The 24,929-nt window shown below is 36.6% G+C and overlaps 1 protein-coding gene across 5 annotated transcripts in view; it reads right to left on the bottom strand.

Moving 5' to 3' along the window:
* Positions 1–24,929, bottom strand: part of SCN8A (sodium voltage-gated channel alpha subunit 8) — an 82,338-nt gene that overhangs the window by 25,376 nt on the left and 32,033 nt on the right. For 3 of the 5 annotated variants that reach the window (XM_072406889.1, XM_072406912.1, XM_072406897.1), the window contains 10 exons: positions 21,895–21,986; positions 14,412–14,633; positions 13,542–13,605; positions 11,118–11,259; positions 9,677–9,880; positions 8,771–9,061; positions 6,549–6,935; positions 3,655–3,793; positions 2,971–3,209; positions 1,470–1,643 (listed from right to left, as the gene is read on the bottom strand). In XM_072406889.1, coding sequence (XP_072262990.1) covers positions 1,470–1,643; positions 2,971–3,209; positions 3,655–3,793; positions 6,549–6,935; positions 8,771–9,061; positions 9,677–9,880; positions 11,118–11,259; positions 13,542–13,605; positions 14,412–14,633; positions 21,895–21,986 — 1,954 coding nt within the window. The remainder of the gene's footprint in view (positions 1–1,469; positions 1,644–2,970; positions 3,210–3,654; positions 3,794–6,548; positions 6,936–8,770; positions 9,062–9,676; positions 9,881–11,117; positions 11,260–13,541; positions 13,606–14,411; positions 14,634–21,894; positions 21,987–24,929) is intronic. The other 2 variants (XM_072406904.1, XM_072406919.1) reach the window with 1 other exon arrangement.

Below are 24,929 nucleotides of genomic sequence, written 5' to 3'. Positions count from 1 at the left end.
ACAGAGTGATTAGAAGGCGATACATTGACACAGAGTGATTTTTTAGTATTTTGTTCAGAATCTTTTTTTTCTAGATTTTTCTCGTTTAAAATTGGGTGCGTCTTATAGGCCGGAGCGTCTTATACGCCGAAAAATACGGTAATTTTACAAACAAATATCTTCATAACACTGAAACTAGCATACTTATAGCCACTATACAAAAGTTGGGAAACTGAAGAGGCTCTGCTGGATTAGCTTTGAGCCCTTGCGAGAAGCATGCATAAGAGACACAGGCTGAGCCCCATGTGAACCCCGGGTCCATGGAGCTAAAACAGCCCTGTGAAGAGGATCTTTAGTCACTGCAATAGTTGTATTTCTTTTTTTGTAATAAATGTATCTTTCATTGCACCAGGTTTATGCAACTGTACTGGGGCTGCCACTGAATACCTCCTTCTAAAAATGTTAGTTGCATGGTTCTGACTTCAATACTTTTAGGTGCCAGCCCCAAAAATAATGTACAGAAAATTGTTACAATTTCTTATCTCTATACTTGACCCAAGCCAGAAATGCAGCTAGTACAGGTAATCCCCAAGTTAAAGACATCCGACATACAGATGACTCCTAGATACAAATGGGGAATTCCCTGCTCGCTCGTGTGCAGGACGGAGGCTTGATAGAGGAAGAGGGCGGTTTAGATGACTTGCAAAAGAAATCTTTTGGTAAACACAGCTGAGGTTGTGGGTGATCTTAAGAGCTGAATTGATCTGTTAGATCTTGTAACTCTTTAATGACCAAGACAAACTTTGCAGTTGTTTCTTTTGCATATCAAAACACAGCTTGCTCCAAAAGTTAATGAATGTCTAGGCTCCATAAAAAAATTTTTTCTTTATTTGTGATGGATTTTATACAGTAACTGACACCTCACTGCCTAATGAGACAAACATCTGTCCTAACTGCATATATTAAAAAAATGGACCTGTTTCGACTTACATACAAATTCAACATAAGCACAAACCTACAGTCCTTATCCCGTATGGAACCCGAAGACTACATATATTACAGGTAAAGCCTCAACATGACAGCCAGGGACCTAGCATTCACAAAAGAAGAGAATGACAATGGGAGCTTCTATTATTTTGTAATTTAGATTTACTTTACCTTCCCCTTTAGACAATACTTTAAATTTCTTAATGCAATTGTAGGTCTTAAGTTTCAGAATTATTAGGTACTGTTGTTTAAACCTTGGCTGTTACTTGGTTTTAAAGAAATATAGTTGGGACATCTGCATAACAAACTCTAGATGAACTATTTTTACCAAGAGTCAAGGAGAATAAAGCTCCTATTAAGTAAAGCAAAGTTATCCAAATGCACCATTTAGATATCACTTTGTTAGTATACCTACAATAAACTAAATATAAAAGGGAACCTGTTGTCCATACAATTTTAGGAAACATTGGATTAGGCTTTCCATTAACATTAAAAAGACTTACCAATCGAAAGGAACGTAGCACCGAAAGGCCTTCCACACCCTGAAGCCCCAATTCCATTAAACTGAGACTCACTATAAAGCTGTCAAATATGTTCCATCCCTCTTGAAAGTAATAGTATGGATCCATTGCAATCAGCTTCAGAAACATTTCTGCTGTAAAAATTCCTGTAAAAACCTGCAAGAAAATAGTATGGATGATTACATTTGTACATTACAATGTGCACATTTAGTATCACACCTGCACAATCAGAAGCATATTCTCAGAAGACATTTGCCCTCCCTGGTCCTATACTCCACTACCCCCCATCTGCTGAGATTAAGACAGCTTTAGGCTTCAGCTACGTACACACGACCAACGGTTATTGGCCAATATCGGGCGAGAATCTGCCGTGTGTACAGCGCCAGTTGTCCATTGTCCGAATTACCATCCTGGCGGATCCACGGACGATGGACGACAAACGATCCTAATGGAAGTAAAGGGGGAGAGCACGCAGCAGGGTGCACTTAATATGCAAATTAGTTAAAAACATAGGAAAATGTGGTGAAGACACAAAAAAAACAGAAAACCCGGGCATAGGTGTTTTCCAGCGTTTTAAAGGCAAGCTTTAAAATGCTAAAAAATATGCATAAAAACACATATAAACGCAATAGGAACGTTTACATGCATTTTTTTTAACAAGTCCGTGTAGACCCAGCCTTAGTAAGTGATGCACAGCAAACCTATCAGAATCTTTTCCATTGGACCTCCACAAAGGTTCCACAATTTCTATACAAAGAGGAGTTTGTACATTGAAAGGCTGATTTGGGACAGGTAATTTTAAGGCTAGAATGAAACTCGTTTACAAATTATGATTACCGGCAACCCACATCAGCTCTGGTACTTGGGCCATGGTATGAATAATACGAACTAAAGCAACACAAATAGAATCTTAAAAAAACACATCTAAGCTCAGTGGGCAGAGATAGTATTGTCTGATCATCTTTACTTTTTATTTATTTAATTTTTATATATTTAGAATTAAACTAATAAAAAGGTATGTTTCTGCTGCTATACCAGGCCTGAAAAATATTTTGCCTATTTTGAAAGTTTATAAGGCTTTTAGCCCCTACGCATCTTTTTAAATGCTTAGGTTAATTATTATACAACTTCAAGCTAATATCTACCTAAATCTAGCAACTCCACATCTGAAAGTAAAACTAGGCATCAATGTGTTTTAAACTCTTTATTATCCCCCTCAGGGAAGCATTCTCAATGTATCCTTATTTTTAATGAAATGTTCTACATCTGAACTTCAATCCTTTGTTAGCAGCCAGCATTTCTCTCTAGTGAAGAAACCAAAGGCAGTACAGATAGTGATTAAGACCCAAGTTGGAAGTGAACATTGACCCACCTCCTCCAAAATTGAAAACCATTATGACATTTTGTGCACATTTAGAGGTCAATGAATGGTTAAGAAGCATGCAATCTTGGCCAATTTTTGAGGCTCAACTAAAACTCTTACCAAGTTTCCTACATATAAAACGCCTTCAAATTGAGGAGTCATTGGATAGTGTTCCATTGCCATGAATAAAGTATTGAGAACAATACAGATAGTTATGGCCAAGTCCACAAAGGGATCCATTACAATTAAGTTTACTATTGTCTTGATCTGTATCCACAAAGGGCAACATGTCCATATCAAATAGGTGTCTGCAAATTTATACCAACAGGGTGGACACTTCCGCTGAGACTCTTCAAGTTCTACAGACAGAATAAACATAGAGATCATTAACAACAACAAACCCATTATCCTCATATCACCAAGAAGAAATGTAACAAAAATTCTGGTCACATTGTAGTGATGCAACTACACCTTTTAACCAGAGAAAAAAAATACTTCCTTTCAATTTCTATTTCTGTTCATATAAATCATATTCGGTAGAAAATGAAAAACCATCAGATATACTGTAATAATGACAATATTATCCTCTTTTAAATCCATCCAATCCTCCTAAAAGGTAACTATTGCCTTGCAAAACCCAACAACTTGTTTCACTTCTGGCCATCTTCTCAAGAGAATAGTAAGGTGTAACAGTAGCATGGGTTTAGCATGGTATGCACTAGCAACTAAGGTTGTCTTCATTTCATTTATGTTGTTTGGCAACAAGTAGAATGTAAATAGGACCCACAAAAATGTACAATATACCTTCCACGATCGTCTGTGTAAGGACACTAAGAATGCTGTTAGCTCTGTTCTTCTTTCCAAATGATGCATTCAGCTGGTCAATGGACACCCGAAGAGAGGATCCTGAAGGTTTCTTTTTAACCTGTACCTCTGTTGAAGGCTGTAAAATAGCATAATGGAATTAACAAATGATAACATAAACTGATAAGACCTAATATATGATTTGGCCATTAACTACATACATGAGTTTTATGATTTTTAGTATGTTGTGTTCTTGAAATGTCCTAGAATGGTACTAAAATGAAGGATGGTGATCTATCTGAAAACTTTACCAGAATACAATTATAGATGTGGTTTGAAGACAAAAGTTAGACATTTTGCATGATGATACAAAACATATCTACATCTATCTTAAAGCTACCTTCTAAAAAAGGTCATGGCATAATATAATGCATGTATCCTTCCGTTTGGTATTTCGGTAGTAAAGCACGCAAATATTTACTTTATTTATGCTTTTATACATATGTATGTGTGTTGTATTATGACTTTTACAGATCTATCAGACAGTTCAGCTAGTCTTTAGACCTGATTTGTCACAGCATTGGACAGTGAAAAGGAAGCAGAAGACTGACGCACTTGGGCACTGCAGCACTGTAGCACAACTGCTTCTTGTGCCATTTCTTCCTTATTAATTTGTGTTTATCTGCTGGAGACAAGTTTTTTCTTTAAAATATGAGGTGAGGTACAGTAAAAAAAACCTTGTTCATGTCAACAATAACAGCTGGTTGACAACAAAGAAAGTGAAGGGAAATCTCAAGATGGTAAGAGAAACAAAAAAAAGGCTATAACTTTGAGCTTGGAGTACTACTTTACTTTAAAACAACTGACTTTGACATGACATTAAAATTATCATTTTTTAAAATCAACATCATTTTCTTTAACTGTTTCATTTGTTAACATCCCAGCTGCCTTATTACAAAGCGTGGTCACAGCCAAATCAGTTGTGGCCATGTCCCATTGATTCAGTTCCAGCCAGCCAATAACTGATTGATTTCTTTATACTGTTTTTACAACAAACCTTTTCTAGTATATGTTTAAGTCTTCCATCTATAGTACTTTTCTTTTCCTTTTATGTGTTTTGCATTGTTTATGTGAACATGCATCATGCTATTCTTTGAAAACCCATGCTAGGTTAGATAGGGAAATCAGAAATGTTATAAATTAGGCTAACATGCTATCTGGATTAGGTAGTAAATGATAATATAACTAAGAAAGGAGATAGTTCAGTCACTGGGTATTTAAAGTAACAAAAGCAAACTGGAATTTACAAACAAAAACATCATAGATTCTTTAATGAAGAATTGGGCTTTATAATTATTTATGCTTACATATAAATGCAGACAAAAAAGCCTGCATTGAATGTGAAAGAAACAGGTACACACCATAAACATTAACCCCCCTAGCGTTCTAATTCTGTCATTTTTTGATGCAAAAAGTGATCCTATTTTTGTTGCGTAGAAATTTTTGTTTATATTGTGGGCCTGTAATTCTTAGGATTAACTCCCGGGTATAATTATATTTATTTATTATATTAGAATCATAAATTATAAAATAATACATAATTATAAATCATTATTATAAAAAATAATGAAATATTAGCCCAAAACAATGTAATTTATCAAAAAAAAAATTTATCAAAAATTTCTTACTGAAATTTTCCAAACAAGGGTGCAATATAATTGATAAATATTATTATAAATTATATGCAGATTTTAGGAAAAAAAAATTACTTCAATTCTGGAAGCGATCAAAAAGTCAGTAAAAGGTCAGATCAAGGTCAGGGCAATTAGCGTGCAAAATGTAAATCAGGGCACTGGGCAATGATGCTTGGTGCACTACAATATGTATGTATACTTTTATTAAATGTTTTGATGTGTTTTTACTGTAAAAAAAAAATTTAAAAGCAGATTACATAGTAATCTGCTTTTAAATTTCCCGCCCCCAGAATCCATCACTCCACGCCCTGCTCATTCCCCTGCTTGCATCTCCCAGAGGCTGATCTCCGGGTGATGCGAGCAGGAGAGTGAGCAGCGAGGACACCCCCTACTCCCGGAGGCTGATCTCCGGGTCATGCGGTAGGCGATGTCCCCACTGCTCACTCTCCTGCTCGCATCACCCGGAGATCAGCCTCCCTCCGGGAGATGCGAGCAGGACAGCAGCGGGAGTAGATTCAGGGGGTGCTGCCAGCGGGAAATCGCCGCTGGCATCACCCTCTGGATTTACTATTGGTGATCGCATCTGCAGTTAGATGCGATGCACCAAGCAGAAATCCTGCATGGTGCATCGCATCAAACTGCAGATGCGTGCATAGGGGTGGTGGGGGCCCGGGCGGGGATTACTGGTGGGGATTATTCTGTAATCTGCTTTTAAATTTCCCGCCCGGCCACGCCCCCCGACGGAGAAGTGCCCCGCCATCACAGCGGGATCGTGAGATCGCCACTAGAGAGCGGGGATAAGGTAAGAGGAACCCCCAAAGGTACCCCGAGTGTGACTCGGGGTTACCGCTTTTTGCAATTTTTCCCACCCCGAGTCACACTCGGGAATACCACTAGGGGGGTTAAAATCATATTAAAAAAAAAGTATTTTTTTTTATGAAAAAAGTCTATTGTGTAAATTTCCAGCATGTTTTTGCCACCAGGTTAGACATTTCAAAACAAGTTTAGTAAGAAAACTAAATATAACATAAAAAGGCTACTACATAGGATACAGTAAAAGGTTAAAAAGGTTAGATAGTATTAGGAAAACCAATACTCATTCCACCAGGGAAGGATCCGGTTGTAATTTTGAGGGCGGCATACAGGAAGCACAAGGGTTGACCGCCATGCCTAGACTAAACTACTTATTGACTTTCTTACGCTGTCAGTAGTAGCTGCCTTATCTATTTTCACCTCAGGCAGAAGACGTCCACCAGGAATATTGGCACCGGGACCACCAATTAATGACACCACTCCATTGCAATCCACTGCACTGCTGCGTTTCACATTCCTTCGAAGGTTTGGAAAGATGCGTGAGGATCGACTGCCCTGACTGTATCCACTGTTGTAACTGTTCCGCCGGTTGTGACCTCTGACTGGTAAAAATAAAGAGTCCCTTCGGCCTTCACTTTCCTCTACAGTGCTATGTTCATCATCTGCAAACTCATTTTCAGTCTCAGGATCTCTGAAACTTCTTCGAAAACTAAAGATGCTACTTTTGCTGTTGTGCCTGGACAGGTAGGGAGAGCCTGGAATGCTCAGCAAAGACTGAAATATAGAAAGAAATTAATATCAATTACACAAGCAAAACACATATGACGTATGCCTACACAAATATTTGAAACTTTTCCCAATCTTACTGATTCTGTTGATCGTATTTTTACTACCATTTACATTCAAGATGCTTATTAGGTCTTGAATACTGTTATTCTTTACTAGCCCAAATTTATAAGTTATATGGGGTGGTTTAATAGCAGTGCCACATTTATCCCATTTTTATTTTAATTTTAAAAGTTTATATACAATTATGATTCTGCAATCAAGAAATATATTGAAGTAATATTTATTGCAAGGAATTTATGTTTAAAAACAAAGAAGCAAGGTCACAGATGTAACCACCAAGCCACCATGTAATCTACTAAACATAAGCATTAGTGTAATTATTTTTATTATTTCCTTGACTTTTCTTAACGGGGCTGTTGTGCAAGTACAATGAAAAATGCAGTATACACAAATTACACCATTTTTAAAAACAAAATGTATTTCAATGACAAATGTAATATGTTTTTGAGTTTCAAAGCGGAAAAGAATTACGGCAGTAGAAAGCCAAAATGTTCTACTCCGAAGTCAATTTTCTTTATTTTGTGACAAAAACATGCATTGTTAGGTGGTTAATTAAACAAGGTAAATTATAACTCTTCAAGAGAGAGTTCATTTAGCTTATGGGTGGGGGGGATAATAAATGTGATGAAAATTCACTTTACAAAGACTAACCATTCACATGGAAAAAAACATTAAAAAAACACACACAATTTTAGTATGCAGTAAGCTAAATTAAATTTGATTTGCAAAATGACAAGTGAAAAACCTAAACTCTTTTAGTAAATCAACCCTACTGAGCTGCAATATATTCATTCTTAAAGTAGGCATAGCAAGCAATGAAAAAAATAATTTGCGGATTGGTTATGACCAATGTGTACTGCTGATACGTGGTATGAAATCATATTTTGCCATGATGATCAATAACTGTAGGCCAGTAGCATTGGCAATGAACTTTAACCACCTGGGCAGTTAGCCCGAACCTGGTTCGGGGTAAGAAAACTTGCTAAAAGCGTTTACCCCGTACCAGGTTCGGGGTAGCTAAAAATAGAAACAGGTGTTACAGTGCAATCTGATTGTCATACAACACTGTATGACAATCAGATTACAACAGAAAAAAAACACTTACCTTGTGCCCGCAGCTCCTCTGGAGACATCCGTCCTCTTCTGTCTTCTCCCATCGTGTGCAGAGACGATCTCCGGGGTTTCCCAGTGACGTCGCTACATGCATCGGTGTGGGCGGGAGGCAGGTCGGGAAATTCAAATCCCTTTGTATTGGATTCAATACAAAAGGAGGTGTTTTAGAAAAATATAGTACTATTCAGTATACCGAATTATTGCATTTTCAGTATTTTTTATTTATTTATGCATTCTTGTTTAAGCTGATTTTTATGTTTTTTTATTTAACTTTATTATTAAAGTAATTTTTTTTTACATGATTGTGTGTTTCAAACTTTATTATATTCAGGATATCTACTAGACCTTTGTTCAGACATATTTCTGGAAGTTACAGGTCTACAATTTAAAAAAATTTCATGAAAAACAGTGTACCGCTTTTGATACAGAAATCCCAACATCAGTGAAACGCCCAGGAGGTTAATAGATAAAAATACCTAAACAATAATGCAAAGGTGTTTTTATTGCAACCAAACCTATGCTGGCTGTAATGATCTGAGTGCACATTCCTGCTGTGCAAAAACAAATGCATGCACATACTCGTGGCCATTCTGATAGAAGAAAATCATAAAGAAAATGTAACATGTACTATATATTATCCACCGTACCTGATCCATTATTGAAAACTTTCTTCCCAGTCTATTGTCAGGATACCAAATACCTTTTCTTCTCATGCCATCTTCTGATTCTGATTTGTAAACCTTCTCATAATCACATTTCTCTTCTCCTTCAGACAATTCTTTTTGTTTCCGCTTCTTTCTACGATTCCTTCTTTCTTTAGCACTTTTAGAACTTGGCTTGGAAAATTCGGAAGACGTCTGAGACATCCTTGCATCCCCCTCCTCATCTTCCACGGCATCCTCGGTAACAGTACCAGCAGAGGTGGCCATTGCTGCCGCCTAAAGCATTTTAAATCATTTAAATTTAAATCATTTTAAATCAACATAAAGCATTTAAAATCATGTCTTTGTATATACAGAGTGAGATCATGTGCACTCGGGACCAAGCAATCAGAACTCATGTCGGTTACTACAGCCCCCATTGTATTTTGGCAAAAAGGAATCTTTGAGAGGAAGCATGTCTACAAATGATTTGGCCTGTAGAACTGTATCTCAGCCCTGTGTGGTTTAAATATTGAATACATCACAAACAAGTATAAAAGGGAGCTGAGAGACAAAGAAAATGGTGTTCTGATGCTTAGCTGGAAAGGACTGCAACTACTATTGTCATCACTAAGGTAGTTTAAAAAAATGTTTCACATAATACACAAGGCAGGTATTATACATTAAAGACTACTAGTACCCAATTAACATTTATATTCAATGCCACAATTTGTCTTTATTAATGTTTTTAAAAATAATGACCTTGTTTTTTTACATCCAGGATTCTGTTCAAGAATTGTACTATAAATTTACCTATTAATGGCTGTTCTGCAAAAATCTATGGTAAAATTTCGTCTTTGATCTAACATGAAAAAAGGATTACAACAAAATGATTTGTAAGGCAAGCCAGACCTGTTCTTCCTGAGCTTTCTTCAGTTGTTCCAACATTGCTTTAAATTCATTTTCCTTCTGTTCTGCCTCCTCCAAGGTTGCCTGGTTTTGTTCTTCATAAGCCATGGCTACCACAGCCAAGATCAAATTTACCAAGTAAAATGAACCAACAAAGATGACCAAAACAAAGAAGATCATGTATGTTTTCCCAGAAGCCCGAAGAGTCTAAATTAAAATGAGAATAGGTTTTTAATAAACAAAATGTTATCTCAATGTCATATAAACTTTATCTCAATGCCCACTGAAAATAAACTTGGATTTATTTTACTAAATCTGGTTTCACAAGGTGATGACTGTAAATTAATGAACAGCCTTTTTTTCATAGTAGGTAAACACTTAAATAAATCTTTGTTTCAACTATTGCTACCTGCTCACAAACGGAAGCCTATTCAGTGATTTATAACCATTATCCTAATAAAATAGACCTAGAGTGGTATGGGTGCCTCTCTGTTATGGCCACTCATTGTGTAATGCTGCAGAAAATGCTTCATGATTTAAAGATACTTTCCCTGATTATTTTTTATCTCTTTTTACAGAAATTAGTCCAAATGCAGGCTAGGTGTTACACTCAATTGTAACATGTTGCTGTGTTTTATACATGTGTTTTTCTTGATATATGAAATAGCCATGGTAAGACCAAATGCTTTTTAAATGTGCCCCATATCCCTAGACATATATGCTTTGGTTTTGAACAAAGTGGCAACAATAAACTAAGTTGGGAAGGCCTGCTTTATCGTGGATAAGGAAGACTTTTGGTGACATATGCCACCCACTATACTTTTAACATACTGAACTGTCCTCATTATCCTAAATTCAGACTTAGCCCACAATATGATGCCATCACAAAACTAAAACAGTCAATAAATTACATTTACAGGGAATTATGTTAAAGGTCATATGATCTGTAATTTCCTGTGGTTAGATATATAGCTCAGGTACCTGTGGCTGAAAGAACATAGCTAAGTCAGGAGTACACCTTCAAAAATGAGCAGCAAAGGGACAGGCGCACATTAATTTAGCCATCCCTCTACTTTACCTGTTCTGTCCCATCAGCATGTTTGCTGCAAGCTCATGCAAGCTCATGAAGCCAGTACAAACAGCCTTTGTACTGGCTTCTTGTGTTGCCGCACTCTCTCATGTCTCAATGCTGAGATGTAGGGGATTATGCAAAGCAGATATTCAAACTAACTACATTTAAATATATATTTGGTGAATTTGTGAAAACATAACTAGTAGACTAGAATACATAATTAGTAGTTTTGTAAATATGACTGGAGTTCAGGGTGTGTTACTGTTGTACTGTCATTATTTTCATCATTCATGCACACTAGTGTTACTACTAAAGAAGAAAAAACAATATAAAACATATAAAATAAAAAATAGAGGAATTATTATTACTTACTAATTGGTACAAGTTTTCCCAAAAATCCTGAGTCATAAGGCGAAATAAGGCAAGAAAAGCCCAGCTAAAGGTATCAAAGTTTGTATAGCCATAGTTGGGGTTCCTGCCCGCTTTCATGCAAGTATATCCCTCTGGACATTGCCTAAAAACAAAGATAATTTACACTTCAATATAGCATAAGCAGAATACATGCTTATATGCCGAAAAAGGTTTTTTTTCTTTTCTTTTTCCAACATAAGTTTTTAGATCAATATAATCATACATTTATTTATTCTTTAAAACAGGCAAATCAAGTGTTAAGTTTTGGGAAAACTGGGAGGAGAAAAGAATTTATCAGACTTTTATTTCTGCTTGTAAAAACTTTAAAATTTGTCTAACAGAAGAAAATCTCTCAGGGACACAAAAGCAATAAATGCCCAACACTGGTTCTAAACATTTTCTTCTCTACCTAAAAAAAAAAAAGTTTATGCTTGATTTATAACTACACTGAACGAACAGTAAAAATGTGTATACCTACATTGGTTCTGCTCTGGGCAATACAAGTACAATTTAAAAATATATTTGGGGTACAGACTAATGGTTTGTTTGGTGTCTGCTTTGATTCTGACCTGGAACTCCGTTGTATTGTTTAACTGGATTCTTTGTCTATGAAGCATTTTACATTGTTACAAATCCTTCATATCATCAACCCTTGATCTTTCCTAAACCCAAGTCAACTACAAAAACCCTTGCATAGATATTCTATTATGTATTTTTAAACTTTAAAAAGTAAACGTTAATATTTTTATTTGTGGAAAACATTCAGCCATTTCTAATACTGCTGAATCTGGAGGGACAATATCCATTGGAATCCCGTTCCACATTTTCTTTACACAGTAAAATCATTTTATAAGAAAAACTTCAATTCCTTAACCTGTTGCAATTTAAAGATATAAGTAAAAAAAACTAAAAAAAGCCCATCCTAAACTTAAACATCAAAACTTACTTATCACATTGCCCATGCTGCCACACTCTATCTTGAAGAGATAAGCTTACTGAAGGACCTTCAGCATGTGACACACTACTATGTTAAATACCTGGTTCTCAGTTGCATGCTGTGGTTCCTTTAACTGCTCTTTACATCACTACTGTATAACATAGTGATGTAGGAGCCAATAGATAAGACCAAAGAAAATAGTGAAGAACATTCCTGAAAGTGGGGGATGTAAAAAGTAGCAAGTTTAGCAAAATTATCCCTTTAAATCAGTTTAGGTGGGAGATGTGCAAGTAAAACTTTGGCCTCCCAATAAATAATATGTTATATAAACCAATTAAAAGTACATTTGCACTTACAGTTTTCTCTTAGACCCCGTCAAAGTCTCACAAATGTTAATCTTGCAATTGAAATCCACATAATTACACTTCTTGTAATAGGGTAACAACAATGCTGCACTGCTCTTGGAATTAGAGCACAGTTGCTACTCTCATGTTGGCAGTGACTGATTGCACCACAGTGGGATTAAAAAAAATATTGCATGGGTTGTGGCTATTAGATTGTGTTACTGATTAAAGGTGGTCAAATGATGCAGAAAGTTTGATTTCTTTGCAAATCAAATGCAAATGCACTGAGCCAGTCAAAATCTTCATGTTTATTGACTGACGGGCTTAGTCACTTGTCTTTTGAGCATAAATACTTTGTGTGTTTTGCTGCTTTGAAAACATAAAACCTATTTTTACCCATTTTTGGATAAAGGCCTAATTGACCAGGGTTCAGTTAAGTATCTAACACATTTTAAAGTACACCAGTAATGCGAGAAGAGAAATAAAGTTGCAACTGTGGTCTTCTCCAGAAAATACTACATGCCTAGATGCATCTGGCTCCAATTGTGATGACCTGTGAACAAGCATGGCTTTACTGAGTGTCAAAACTCAGAAAGCATGACACTGGGGTCAAAAGTTTTCTCAAAGAAAAATACAGCCACCATTATTCTTTTGAAACAAATGCACAATAATGCTTAATAGGCTTAGGTTTAGTTAAGAAGTTAGTTAAGGTAAAGCTATGTGTCCTCTTCTGGGCATTTTATGGGATCCTAGGAAGATCTCTCTAAGAACAGTGAAACCTGTAGTTGAAAAGCATTATTCATTCGTTTCCATCAGTGAAAGGAATGGAGGGGTTTACTAATCGAACGCTACCAGCTAAGCTATAAATACATTGACTGGAATACCTTGCAGCCAAATAAAAAAAAGTTCTTTTTTGTAGTGTTTTAATAAACACACATTCAGAACAACACAAAAAACACAAACAGATAACTAATAACTTTCTAGATTAAACTATTAAGGCTAACTTATATTGTTGGCAAAGTAATTTCGTCTTTGGTAATGTTCACATGAAATTTCCTAATTAACGTTTTGGCATGCAGCAAGAATATGACATGGACTACTTACCCAGCATCTGTGCCATTACCACAAAGTAATGGATCCACAGCTCCATGAACTTTGTAAAAGTTTGCTGAAAAGTGTACAAACAATATTACAAAATCTAGAAGTAAATATATTTTCAAATTAACTTAAAATTAAACTTAACTTTAAATTATTTAACATTTGTTATACACTGTAGGAGTACCGGTTTATGGTATTTCTCTCATAAAGTAAAAAAATTTAACCCAGAGTTTCCCAAAGCAATCCTTAGGTCTCACACCAGTAGCTAAACGAGTTTGCAGAGACATTGACTGTACATATGCTCACATTTTGGGTTTTGGAACACTAAAATTCAGGGCCATTGAGGTGTACTGTTGTGCCATTCAAAATGGTTATCAACACCACACGCTATGGGCAGTCTTCTCGGGTTATAAATTTTTATGACATATTCATCTATACTTGCTCTTATGATGCATGCAAGCAATGTATATGATGTGTTTTTCTATTACCTGCACGTAATCTACATTTCCTCAATATCTCAAGCTAGACCTGATGAGAGCTTGTAATTGACAGTTTATCTTTCCCAATACAAACTCTACAATCCATCAGCTACATATATACAGCAAAGGATAATTTATAACAGATGAGAGAAATCTCAAAATAACAAATCTTCCAGAATATTAAAAAATGTGCCATATCAAGCACTTGTGATGTTATTTAGTTCCTGCATCTTTTAGGTCACTTACACATACCAAGGTAACAATGTGCATTGCAATGAAGACCTGCAATGGTCTCAGGCCTCATCATAAAGAAGTATATATGGGTATAATACCAATATCCATTATTATGGCAATTGCATGCATGAAAATGTATAGTCATTAAAAAGGTCACACGTACTTTCATTGTTCACGTATTCATCAAAGTCAAAACCTTTGCTGCCATTGGCTAAATACTGCTCATTCATGTTGACCGGCCAAACAACACATTTCCGTCTTAAATGGCCCATGAAAAGCTGTAGACCAATTAAAGCGAAGACACTGAGGCAAAACACTGTCAAAATCATTACATCTGACAGTTTCTTCACAGACTGAATAAGGGCACCCACAATGGTCTTCAGACCTGCAGAATGAAATTATCAAAAAAAATGTTAAACCACAAATAGGATTTTACACCCCCACTTGCAGCTGTAGAACATTTGTAATAGATCCTAACTCCGTGACAATGCTCCGTAAGTAGCGTTTAATAAAGCTACAGTTTTCTACATCTCTTCCAGCATCACATAGCCTTGTAAAGCACATCCTGGGGCTGCAAAGCTAAACAGTTTTGTCCCTGGAAAAGAGTATGCATCTGGCACAACCGCAGTATGATTTGGAGGTTAATGTATAGCACGTGGCTGCTTTGATTGTGCTCAAGTAGTGACCTCCAAAGTTCACTGAACCCTATCGCACACCAAAGTGTACACAGGTGTTTGCATCCATACAAACAATGGCATGTCTAAAATAAAGCCATTAACAGTAGCTTTGCTAAACAACTACTTTCACTTCACCCTTTTGGTTTATTTTATATACTTTTGAATCATCTGCTGGATAAGTAAGAAAACATGTTGATGCTGCTAGAAATCTAGTGAGCTTGGAACTTCCTGCAGTGAGCAGACAAATACAAGGCCCCTGATGCACTACAATCTTATCAACTCTGCTCAGGTTAATCCTAAATTGCTACAGTCCTGTGTTATGAAGAAGAGGGGGAGATGTTCTTTACTACTAAAACATTTCCTGCTTATGGGTAAGCCATGGTGCTGCCCAATAAACACAGTACAGTAAGTATTGTCACACGAAAAGGGAAGGTTTGTTTTTAGAAGAATCACTAGGTGAAAATAAGGGGAAAAGTTTAAAAAGCTACTAAATCTTAAGACTGGTATACTAAAATATATACAATTTAGACAGTTCTTACTACAAGTAGACAGCAGTAATAGAATAAACCTACTCAAAACCCTCTGAGCTGGTTTGTTCCACCGAGCATCATGCCACTGAGAATTGCAGGTCTTACCATTAAATTGCTGATAAAAAGCCCAAAACAAGCTACAACACCATCATCAAGGTGATTTTTTTTCACAAAGGTGATGCAATGATATCATGGGCTTTGAACCTAAGCACTGTCATACAAAAATAATTTCCTGGAGGTGCTGTCCCTAGCTGAAAGCTAAATACTCCAGGTTTGTGTTATCCTGCCATTGCAAAAAATGAACATTGCTGGGTAAAGCTTCATCTGGTTAAATACTATATAATGCCATTTAATCAAAGAAAATGATTACCCTCAATTTAGATTCCAAGATTGATAAATAACATAAATAAAATGATTTCTTATAACAGTTGTTATTTATAAATGGTAATTGCGAAATTATGTTGATCATTTAAGCTGCAAAACTAAAAAGGGTTTATTTATCAAATATTGAGAAAAGTCTGCTTTTATGGTGACTGGCCATTTACAATTCTGCACATTCACTAATCCTCACAATACAAAGCACATACTAGACAGTTGTGCCTGATCAGCCTTAGGGGGACAACACTGTATAGTTCACATAACAAGAACAGGCATTTTCAAGGAGTTGCAATGTCCCAATTAGGAATGGAATACAATACCAATACACTGAAGAGATGACAGCTCAATACAGAGTATTGTGTTATTAAGTAAAATGCATTTTTTTCTTTAGTTATTAATGCATTCCCTTTTCCTGTTCTTTTATAAAGGAATCCACTAACATATATCATTAGTACATCTTTTTAAGTCTATTCCACGTTTCCACTTTTGTTTAACAATGATAAGTTTATATGTAAGGATAATATTAGATATGGTTAAATAGTTGCTACCAAATACCCAACAGTTAATATTTAACTGTGTTTTTTTTTTTTATGTTAACAGTTCAAATTAAGTGGTGACCAAACAAAATTTAGTCTACAACATCCCTCTTATTTCAAACTTTTTGTTGCCAATGCCATGCTTAGGCAAGAGTTGGTATAAACGTGGAACAAACCGATGTAATTCAAGGAAATATTTAATCATTTGTGATATTTCTGCTATAAATATCCTCTTGGTGCAAATTGTTGGTACAGCATAAGCAAAACATGCGCATTAATTAAAACATGCTCATATAAAGCATTGTTTATTCTGTTTGTCTTGGACCTAGACTTGTGTGGTTGTAGAACATGATGGAAAAAAAGAAGAGCACACTTTGCTCTTTTAATTTAAAAAAAAAGCAGGTATATAGCATTAATAACAGCACTTTGTGCTATGTGGGGCATAATAAGTCATAGTTTTATGAATAGGATGTTAATGTTGCATTTGTTTTAGACTCTTTCATTCCAGTGCCAGTTTCATATCTATTTCCAATGTATTAGGGATGATTTACTAAAGGAGCTAGGAATCCTCACACAATAATTTGTTTAATCTTTTCCCGTATCCAATTATGTGAAGATAAAATGGGTAAACAGTTTACCAAGCAGCAAATTACGCAAATTTTTTTATCCTATATATAATTTGCAACAAAATGGGAGGCCTCCAAAACTTTCCCATTCATTCTCCCTTGCTGAATTCAAGCTTATTTCTTTTGCTCCCATATCCTTGTTTGCAATATTTCTATTTTGCAAATAAAACTCTGCAGTAAAACACCTGCCAAACTATTTATTTTCTGAAAGCATGGAACCTGTAGAATTTAAAGGTAGTGCTTTTGATTTTGTACATCTCGTGTTGTGCAAAGCTAATACCAAAGCTATATTTTTATTGAGCAAATGATAAGGAACATAAACAAACAATTAGTAAACTGCCATCTTTCTGTTCTACAGGTTCTCTGCTTTCAGCTTTTATATATTTAAACACACACACTTACATACAGATATACAGTACCAGTCAAATGTTTTGACACACCTCATTCCATATTTTCTTTTAAAGTTTTATTTTTTTTTAAATATGTAAAAAAAATGTTAAAAATATTTTTTAAAAATGTAAATTAATATTGAAGACATCCAAACACTTACGGTATTTTACTTTTTGCCTTCCTATGTGTTTGAGATCATCAGTTGTAGTGTAGGGTAAGGTTGGTACACAGTTCTTTTGACTTGTACTGTATATACACATACACTATACATTCACAGAGCTTTGCAGAAGCTAGAGGTTGGAACTCAAGTCACGCAACTTGGACTCGAGTCCGACTTAGTTCGCCTAATGAATGACTTGCAACTCGACTTGGGGGTTTTCAACTTGACTTGCTATCTCTGCTGACAGCTGAAGGGGGAAGGGAGGAAGGCAATGAGCCTTCTGTAACACAGCCTTCCCCCCTCCCCCCTTCAGCTGTCAGAGGAGAAAACTTAGAATGCAAGAAAGGTGGGGAGGAAGGCAGTGAGTATTCTGTAACACTACCTTCCTCCTCGCTTTTCTTGCATTCTAAGTTTTCTCCTCTGACTGCTGAGGGGGGGAGGCTGTGTTACAGAAGCCTCACTGCCTTCCTTCCTTCTCACTGATGCCATAAAGTATAATAAGTTGGTCTGCTACAAGACGTTCTGTTCCTGCCAGATCTGCTCAAAAAATGTCTTTGTTACATTAGCACTTAGCACCATTTCAAAAACATATTGTGATCTGGCTGAATTAATAGTTTATGTACTTTAAGGGAATGACCTAGAACAAGTATGTACACTAGTAACTCTGACTTCAGTCTGACATTCTTAAACTGCTTGCTTATTCAGTGCAAGTCATTCAAAAGTAGTGAAGCAACTGAATAAATATTGAATAAATATGACAGCCAGGCAACACACATTTTAGAATAAACATTGGCAACGCCAATATTTCTTCTGGAACAGGTTTCCTTTGGGGGGGATAGAGGTCATTCTTTCTCTTTAAAAAGGTTTCAGAACTTTTTAATAAACCTGGCCTAAACTTTATATGTTTAGATTTTGCATAATTTTCAAAATGAAGAGCCATCAGTTTTTTAGGAACTGAAGGAAATAAAAAATCTTTTTTTTAATACCCTGTGCACCTTATTTACTCATAAGGCTGCACTGATGTTTAGATTGTTATTGGGAAGGCCAAAAAAGAATTATAAGGAAACTCTAATATTTATGCAGCCATACTATGTATAGAGGACTATAATTATGGTGAAAAAAGGAAACATGGTGAAGGAACAATGGTGGTCCTAAAAATGAGGTATAAAACAGTTCAATCAGACTTTGTGACTGTAGGGGGCTGTAGATGATTTATGGCTTAGAATCTTCACTATTGACTATGAATATGCAAACATGGGCAGATGAAAACAGTGAAGATTGAAAAAAATACCCAAACACGTGCAAGGACATAAACAATATACATATAGAACATGATTTTTGCTTGCACATAATTGAGTGGGTAAAGTGGGAAAAGGTCACTAAGCTAAGTGCAAATTCTCTACAGTTCATTATCATCTGACATTCCTTTAGTAAATCAACCCTTTAAGTTGAAGTCATCCTTTGAAAATCTCCAAATTAGTGCTGGTAACACAACAGTGAATGAAATCATATAAATTTCTGTTGTTTAAGTGCACTACATAAAGGGATTAGGTTTATGCACATTGTGCATCTTTAAATAGGTCTCCTGAATGGAAACCCTGCCTCACACTCCATCAAAGTGAAGTTCATAATGTACAAATCGTGTTGAGACACTGGCTCACTGATTAAAGTGTACCATAATTTTGGAAGGTGTGTTTTTGTTACATTTTAGAAATGATTCCTTAGTATATTCCCTACGTGATGTTGAGCTTCAGTATTCAAGTTCCTTTTCACTAATTCAGTTTGGCATACAATGTCTTGTTATCTGTTATACAATAAATATTTGTTTTTCTGTTTTTCTGACCAGGCACCTGGTATAGGGGTAGGCTGTTAAAAAACTAACATGCCAAAGTATTACCCAACTAAGGATGAGCAAGCAATTTTTTAAAACTCAATCTTGCGGCGAATTGGGCCATTGTAAGCAAGAATGGCTGGTGAATATTCACCGATCGAGCTCGAATTAAAAAAAAAGGTTACAAGTTTCCCCATTCAAAACCTCTATTGCTCTCTGATTGGCTGAGGAAAGCTTTCCAATCAAGGAGCACTAGAGGTTTTGAAAAGAGATACTTGTCCCCATTTAACCTCTAGTGCCGGGGATCGCAAACAGGATTCACAGAGCTGCAAGAATGATTGCAGCTCTGAGAATCCACTCCGATCCCGGGGCACTGGAGGTTTATTAACCTCTAGTGCTCTGGATCTTCTCAATGAATGCAGCCACGGCCCCGGGGATCGCAAACAGGAGAATTCCCGGGGAATTCTGTGAATCCACCTGTTATAATTTCCTATGATCTTTCGATGGTTTGGCGAATTGGTTCACCGAAATTTCATGGAACCCATCCCTATAACTGACACCTGAAACCATCCTTGAATTTGTGATTGATTTATTAACAGTTTTGTCCATGTGCCAATTATTTTATGTGAGAAATCAAACAGTCAAAAAGTAACAGCATAGGGGATAGTTGAAACACATAACCTACCTTTTACTTGTTGCTGAAGGATTATGTTAATAAATATATTGCTACCATCTCTACTTAGAATCATGTCACAAACAACATTTCCCCACATTTATCATAAATTGGCCTATACAGATTTTTTTCCATCTTCAGATAGACAATACAGTAAAACAGCAAAAGCTAAGAAAACATGCAATTATATCATAACAAATGAAGCAAATATTTTTTGAGTGGGGTCAAGCTTGGGGGGGGTATGTTTTCATGCAAGTCATTTAAACTCCAAGGCTGAACTGTTTTCAGGTCCTTAAGAAACTTTGCAAATAGCAATCAATTTCCACACAAACAATGGGCAAATTATAAAAAATTATATTGTAAAATGCTGAAAACTAATGCAAATGTTTATTATGCTATGTATTTGTTTCTAATTGTTGTTTTTCTTACAATAACTCTGATTGATATAAAGTTAGAAAAAAAAAGAAGAAAAAATAAAAAAGACTATTTCTTGAGACATGCAAGAAATTTGCATTTTAATAATAGGCTTGGCAGTCTTGACAAAACCATATTGAGCAACTGTCTCTAGTACACTACACGTGTATGCGTGTGTATACATATCCACTATTTCACTATCAAATCAAATGCATCCATGTTTTGTGTTATACCATGTTTCATGTCAACAAAATGACTTCATCCCACCTCATACATGACTTCAATGTGTGTGTCTTGGCTGCTAACAGACTATAGTACATAAGTGATGTGGCTAATTGCTTTCCTAACCATTCATGCCCTCTACTTTCTAATTGGTCAGTGGCAGGTATGACCCAGTTATTAGGCCACACCCATTTTCAGATTGTCTCAATAAAGCTCAACCTACCCAGTCCAGCTTGACCATAACAGTTCTCAATTCCTAACTGCTCATGTATTACTTCCTTTCTGATTGCTAACTGTAGGACCTCTTTTTGCCCGTTGCCTACACTGCCCCCTATCTGATCTTGGTGACGATTCTGCTCTACTCCCCTGGATACCTTGCCTGGCTGTAGTCTTCTCCCATGCATGGCCTTTGACTCTGGCACAGATTTGGAACTCAGTCCATTCCTGACTTCAGTGTTTGACTCCTGGCTCTGACCCTGACCTGCTCCTGCCTAAAGAGGAGTTAGTGATTCCTTGGCATCATCCGGTCCTGTGGGCCCCTGGTCCTTCGTCAATCCTTGTTCCCCAGAACGGGTCTCTCTTCATGCATTTGAGTCCTTGATGCAACTGAGTGCTGGGACTGCAGTACTTGCCTCCAAAGGTTGAGCAGAGGATTGATATACGTGAAAAGTTAGATTGGTGGATTGACGTTTGGCCAGTACCGACACGAAACCAGGGTCTTATACTAACATCATTTATACATAACATACTCCTTTTTACATTCCTAGTAGTGGAACCTGTATTAGGATGAGCATTGCAATAACTGGTTTTGTGTAAACTCAAATGATTCTCCAGCACAGAGTCATAGGTATTATTAGAAAAGTCAGTTGTTTTTAATTTTTTTGCACCTAAGAAAAATAAAGACTGCAAAGCCAGTCAAAAATGTGTTGTACCATTTTTGAAAAAAAAAAAAAAATAATAGAATGTGAATGAAAGATCAGCCTTAGTGTTTAAACGGTATCTCACCTGGAATGACAGAGATAGTTTTCAAAGCTCGGAGAACTCTGAATGTTCTCAGCGCTGAGACATTCCCAAGGTCCACAAACTCTGTCACATATCTGTAATAAGGGAGGTCACACACAAACACAATGACAAAACACAAAACAACTACAACAGGAAGTACGTCACAGGGCCTATCCAACACCTAACATCCACTGCAGGCCACCTTACCTGGTATTACAGATATAGTTTTCAAAGCTCTCAGAACTCTGAAAGTGCGTAGAGCTGAAACATTGCCTAGGTTTACAAACTCTGTTATATACCTGCAGAATCAAATCAGAGTTACTTGTAATGGTGTGGATAGATTAATGTAAGCCCAATAATATCGAGATTGTTCTTAAGGGAATATTTTATATTTTAAGGTGGCCTTAGTAATTCATAGTCAAACCCATGTGCTTTAAAAATGGAGTATAAAACTGGCCAGTGTTGGAGAGAAATTTGTCTCCTAGATTGAGATTAAAGGCTAATAATCCTAAAACCTCAAACTTTACTAGCCTAAGGAGAAGTGGTTGTTATTTAAACTCCAAAAGTGCTAAGCTACTGAAGACAAACTAATTAAAGAACACTTTCCTCCACAGTAAAACATTAGTACATTTGTTTCTATTCACATGACAGGGGAGTCTCTTCATATTCATAAACTGAGACACTCACAAAAAGATGCTTCCTGACACTGCTGAACTGGGGGCTGTATGTTGAAGGTGTCCAAGAGCAACATGTACACATATATGTAATTGCATATCTGCGCCCATGCTTGTCAATGACTTTAATGCTTTTGAGCAAAACGTATAGGGATCAGAAGATCACGTTATTATCACTTACTGCTTACTTGTTTCAGATCAGAAACTTGGAAATTATTGATGTCAGGTATTTAGAATTTTTACAAGACAGGCAACAATGGCAGCCTTCATAGTTCTCTCAGATCTGGTTTCCAGAAGGGGGAAGATCATGTGAGAAAACTTGAAAAAAAAAGGGTTTCTAAAGTGGAACTAAACCCTCTTTATACTGACCTGTCCCTGTTCCATCCATTACCGCCATCTTCTTCCTTCTTCTCTTACAGAAGAGTTAAAATCTCTGTCATTTTTTTGCTATCTGTGTATATTTTGGGAAATTTCATTTACTTCCTGTCCCAGATATGCAACAGGAAGTTAAGTTAAGAAAAAAATATCCAAACTGAAAGCAATTACTCTGTTAAACAGCTAACCTTGGAACAAGTGTGCCCATTGGAAATTTTTCCCTTACTTCTCATTATAAAGGCAAAGCTAAAAATACTTTTTCATCTTGCTTTTGTTTTTTAAAACAAGGTTTAACTGTACTCATTAAGTGGATTCTTACTAATGGGAATACAGACAGCCATAAAAACTTTGGGATGGTTTCACTCTCCCACATACTATTTAAAACACCTCTTTCTATAAAGCTGTTAAAATAAAAAATAGTTTTGACTGATTTGTGTCTCAACTCTTACAGTAAAAGAAAACATATATGTGGAGGCCAACAAAATGATATATCATTCAATCCACTTAAAAAATAGGAACGTTGTCCATTGTCCTGCAGAAATTTGATAGTGGTCTGCATGTAAATCATTTTAGAATGCAGAACTAATACATTATTATATATACAATTATTTATATATACAATATATTGATATATACAATACACATATATATATATATATATATATATATATATTGTGACAGAGTGTCCCTAGAAAGGGTAGAAAAGGTCAGGAAAGTTTTAAATGGCTCCAGGGAAATGAAAGTGAGGATGTTTTGAATATTTTTCGAGGAAGAAACCTGGTTCTTTAGAGCCCTGAAGCCAGCCAAGGGAGTGAAAGGGTGGGCCCTCTGGCCCACCCCAATCCTGACTGCGTTAATATGGACCTGCACTCAGGTGTGAGTGAAAAAGGATTTGATCAGCAAGAAGCAGCCAGAGGGATCCAGGCTTAGAGTGAGCAGCCAGAGAGATCCAGGCTGGGAAATTGATCAGCAAGAGGCTGAAAGAAGGGGATCAGCCACTGTGTTGCAGGCTGGTGGTGATTAGAGAGGGGTCCAGACTGAGTGGGAGCCGGAGGGGCCCAGGCTGAGTGAGAGCCAGAGAGAGGTCCAGACTAAGGAAAGTCAGTGTCCACACAGGACTACAAAGCTGTGAGTAAACAGTATTGATACTGAGATAGGGTTTGTGTTAGTGAGCTAGGGACCTAGTGAGGCTTCTACTATTTATTGTTTTTTTGTTGTGCTAAATAAATAGACAGGCAGGAGCCTGTTTGAACCGTACATTTTTTAAAGCTATTGTCTGATTTCTGCGATCGTGGGCGATCCCACAATATATATATATATATATATATATATATATATATACCGTATTTTCCGGTGTATAAGGCGACTGGGCGTATAAGACGACCCCCCACTCTAACCAATCATTTGGGGGTCGTGTTATATGCCCAGTATTGTACTGTTCCTTCTGCCTGTCAGATCTCACTACTGTGTGAGAACTGAGAGGCAGAAAGAACTGTACACTACTAGTTCTAAGTAATGAATGGGCACGTTCCTTTAATGAATGGGCGTTTTCCAGTGAAGAGCCAATCCAGGCTCTCCACTGGAGAGCCAATCCAGGCTCACGTCCTGCTTTTCAGCTTACACCAGTCCTGCTGTGAAGCAACGCGAGCCTGCCCAGGAGGACTCGTGTAAGCTGAAAAGCAGGAAGACAGAAGGAGGCACAGGAGGACTCGCAGGGACGCCAGACCAGAGAGGGTACTCGCGGGGACACCGGGCGCTGCAGGTAAGTACTGGTACCCGGCGTACAAGACGACCCCTGACTTTGTCATAGATTTTTCGGGGTTAAAAAGTCGTCTTGTACGCCGGAAAATACGGTATATATATATATATATATATAATATATATTTATAGTATAGAGATATATTTTATAAAAAATAGTTGTATTTGTACATATAGAAAACCAGAAAGAGTACCATATGGCTTTCTACAAACATACTACTTATTGCCGAAGCCTCAAGTTCATGGTATTTAAAAAGGGAGAAAAGAAGAGGGGTTTCTTCAATGAGGTTTAATTAGGATATTTTTGTATTTCAGGTTGGACACCATCTAGGGTGATCACTAGTTATACAAAATTTACCTTAGCTAAATTATTAGGTATGGGGTATATATATATATATATTTACTGTATCACATTTTCTGAGGCAGCCTAATATT

This window comes from Pyxicephalus adspersus, chromosome 1 (genome assembly GCF_032062135.1).
Source record: "Pyxicephalus adspersus chromosome 1, UCB_Pads_2.0, whole genome shotgun sequence".
In the NCBI taxonomy this organism is placed as follows: Eukaryota; Metazoa; Chordata; class Amphibia; order Anura; family Pyxicephalidae; genus Pyxicephalus; species Pyxicephalus adspersus.
Note: the sequence above shows the minus strand (reverse complement) of the source record. Positions and strands in the feature narration are given on the sequence as shown.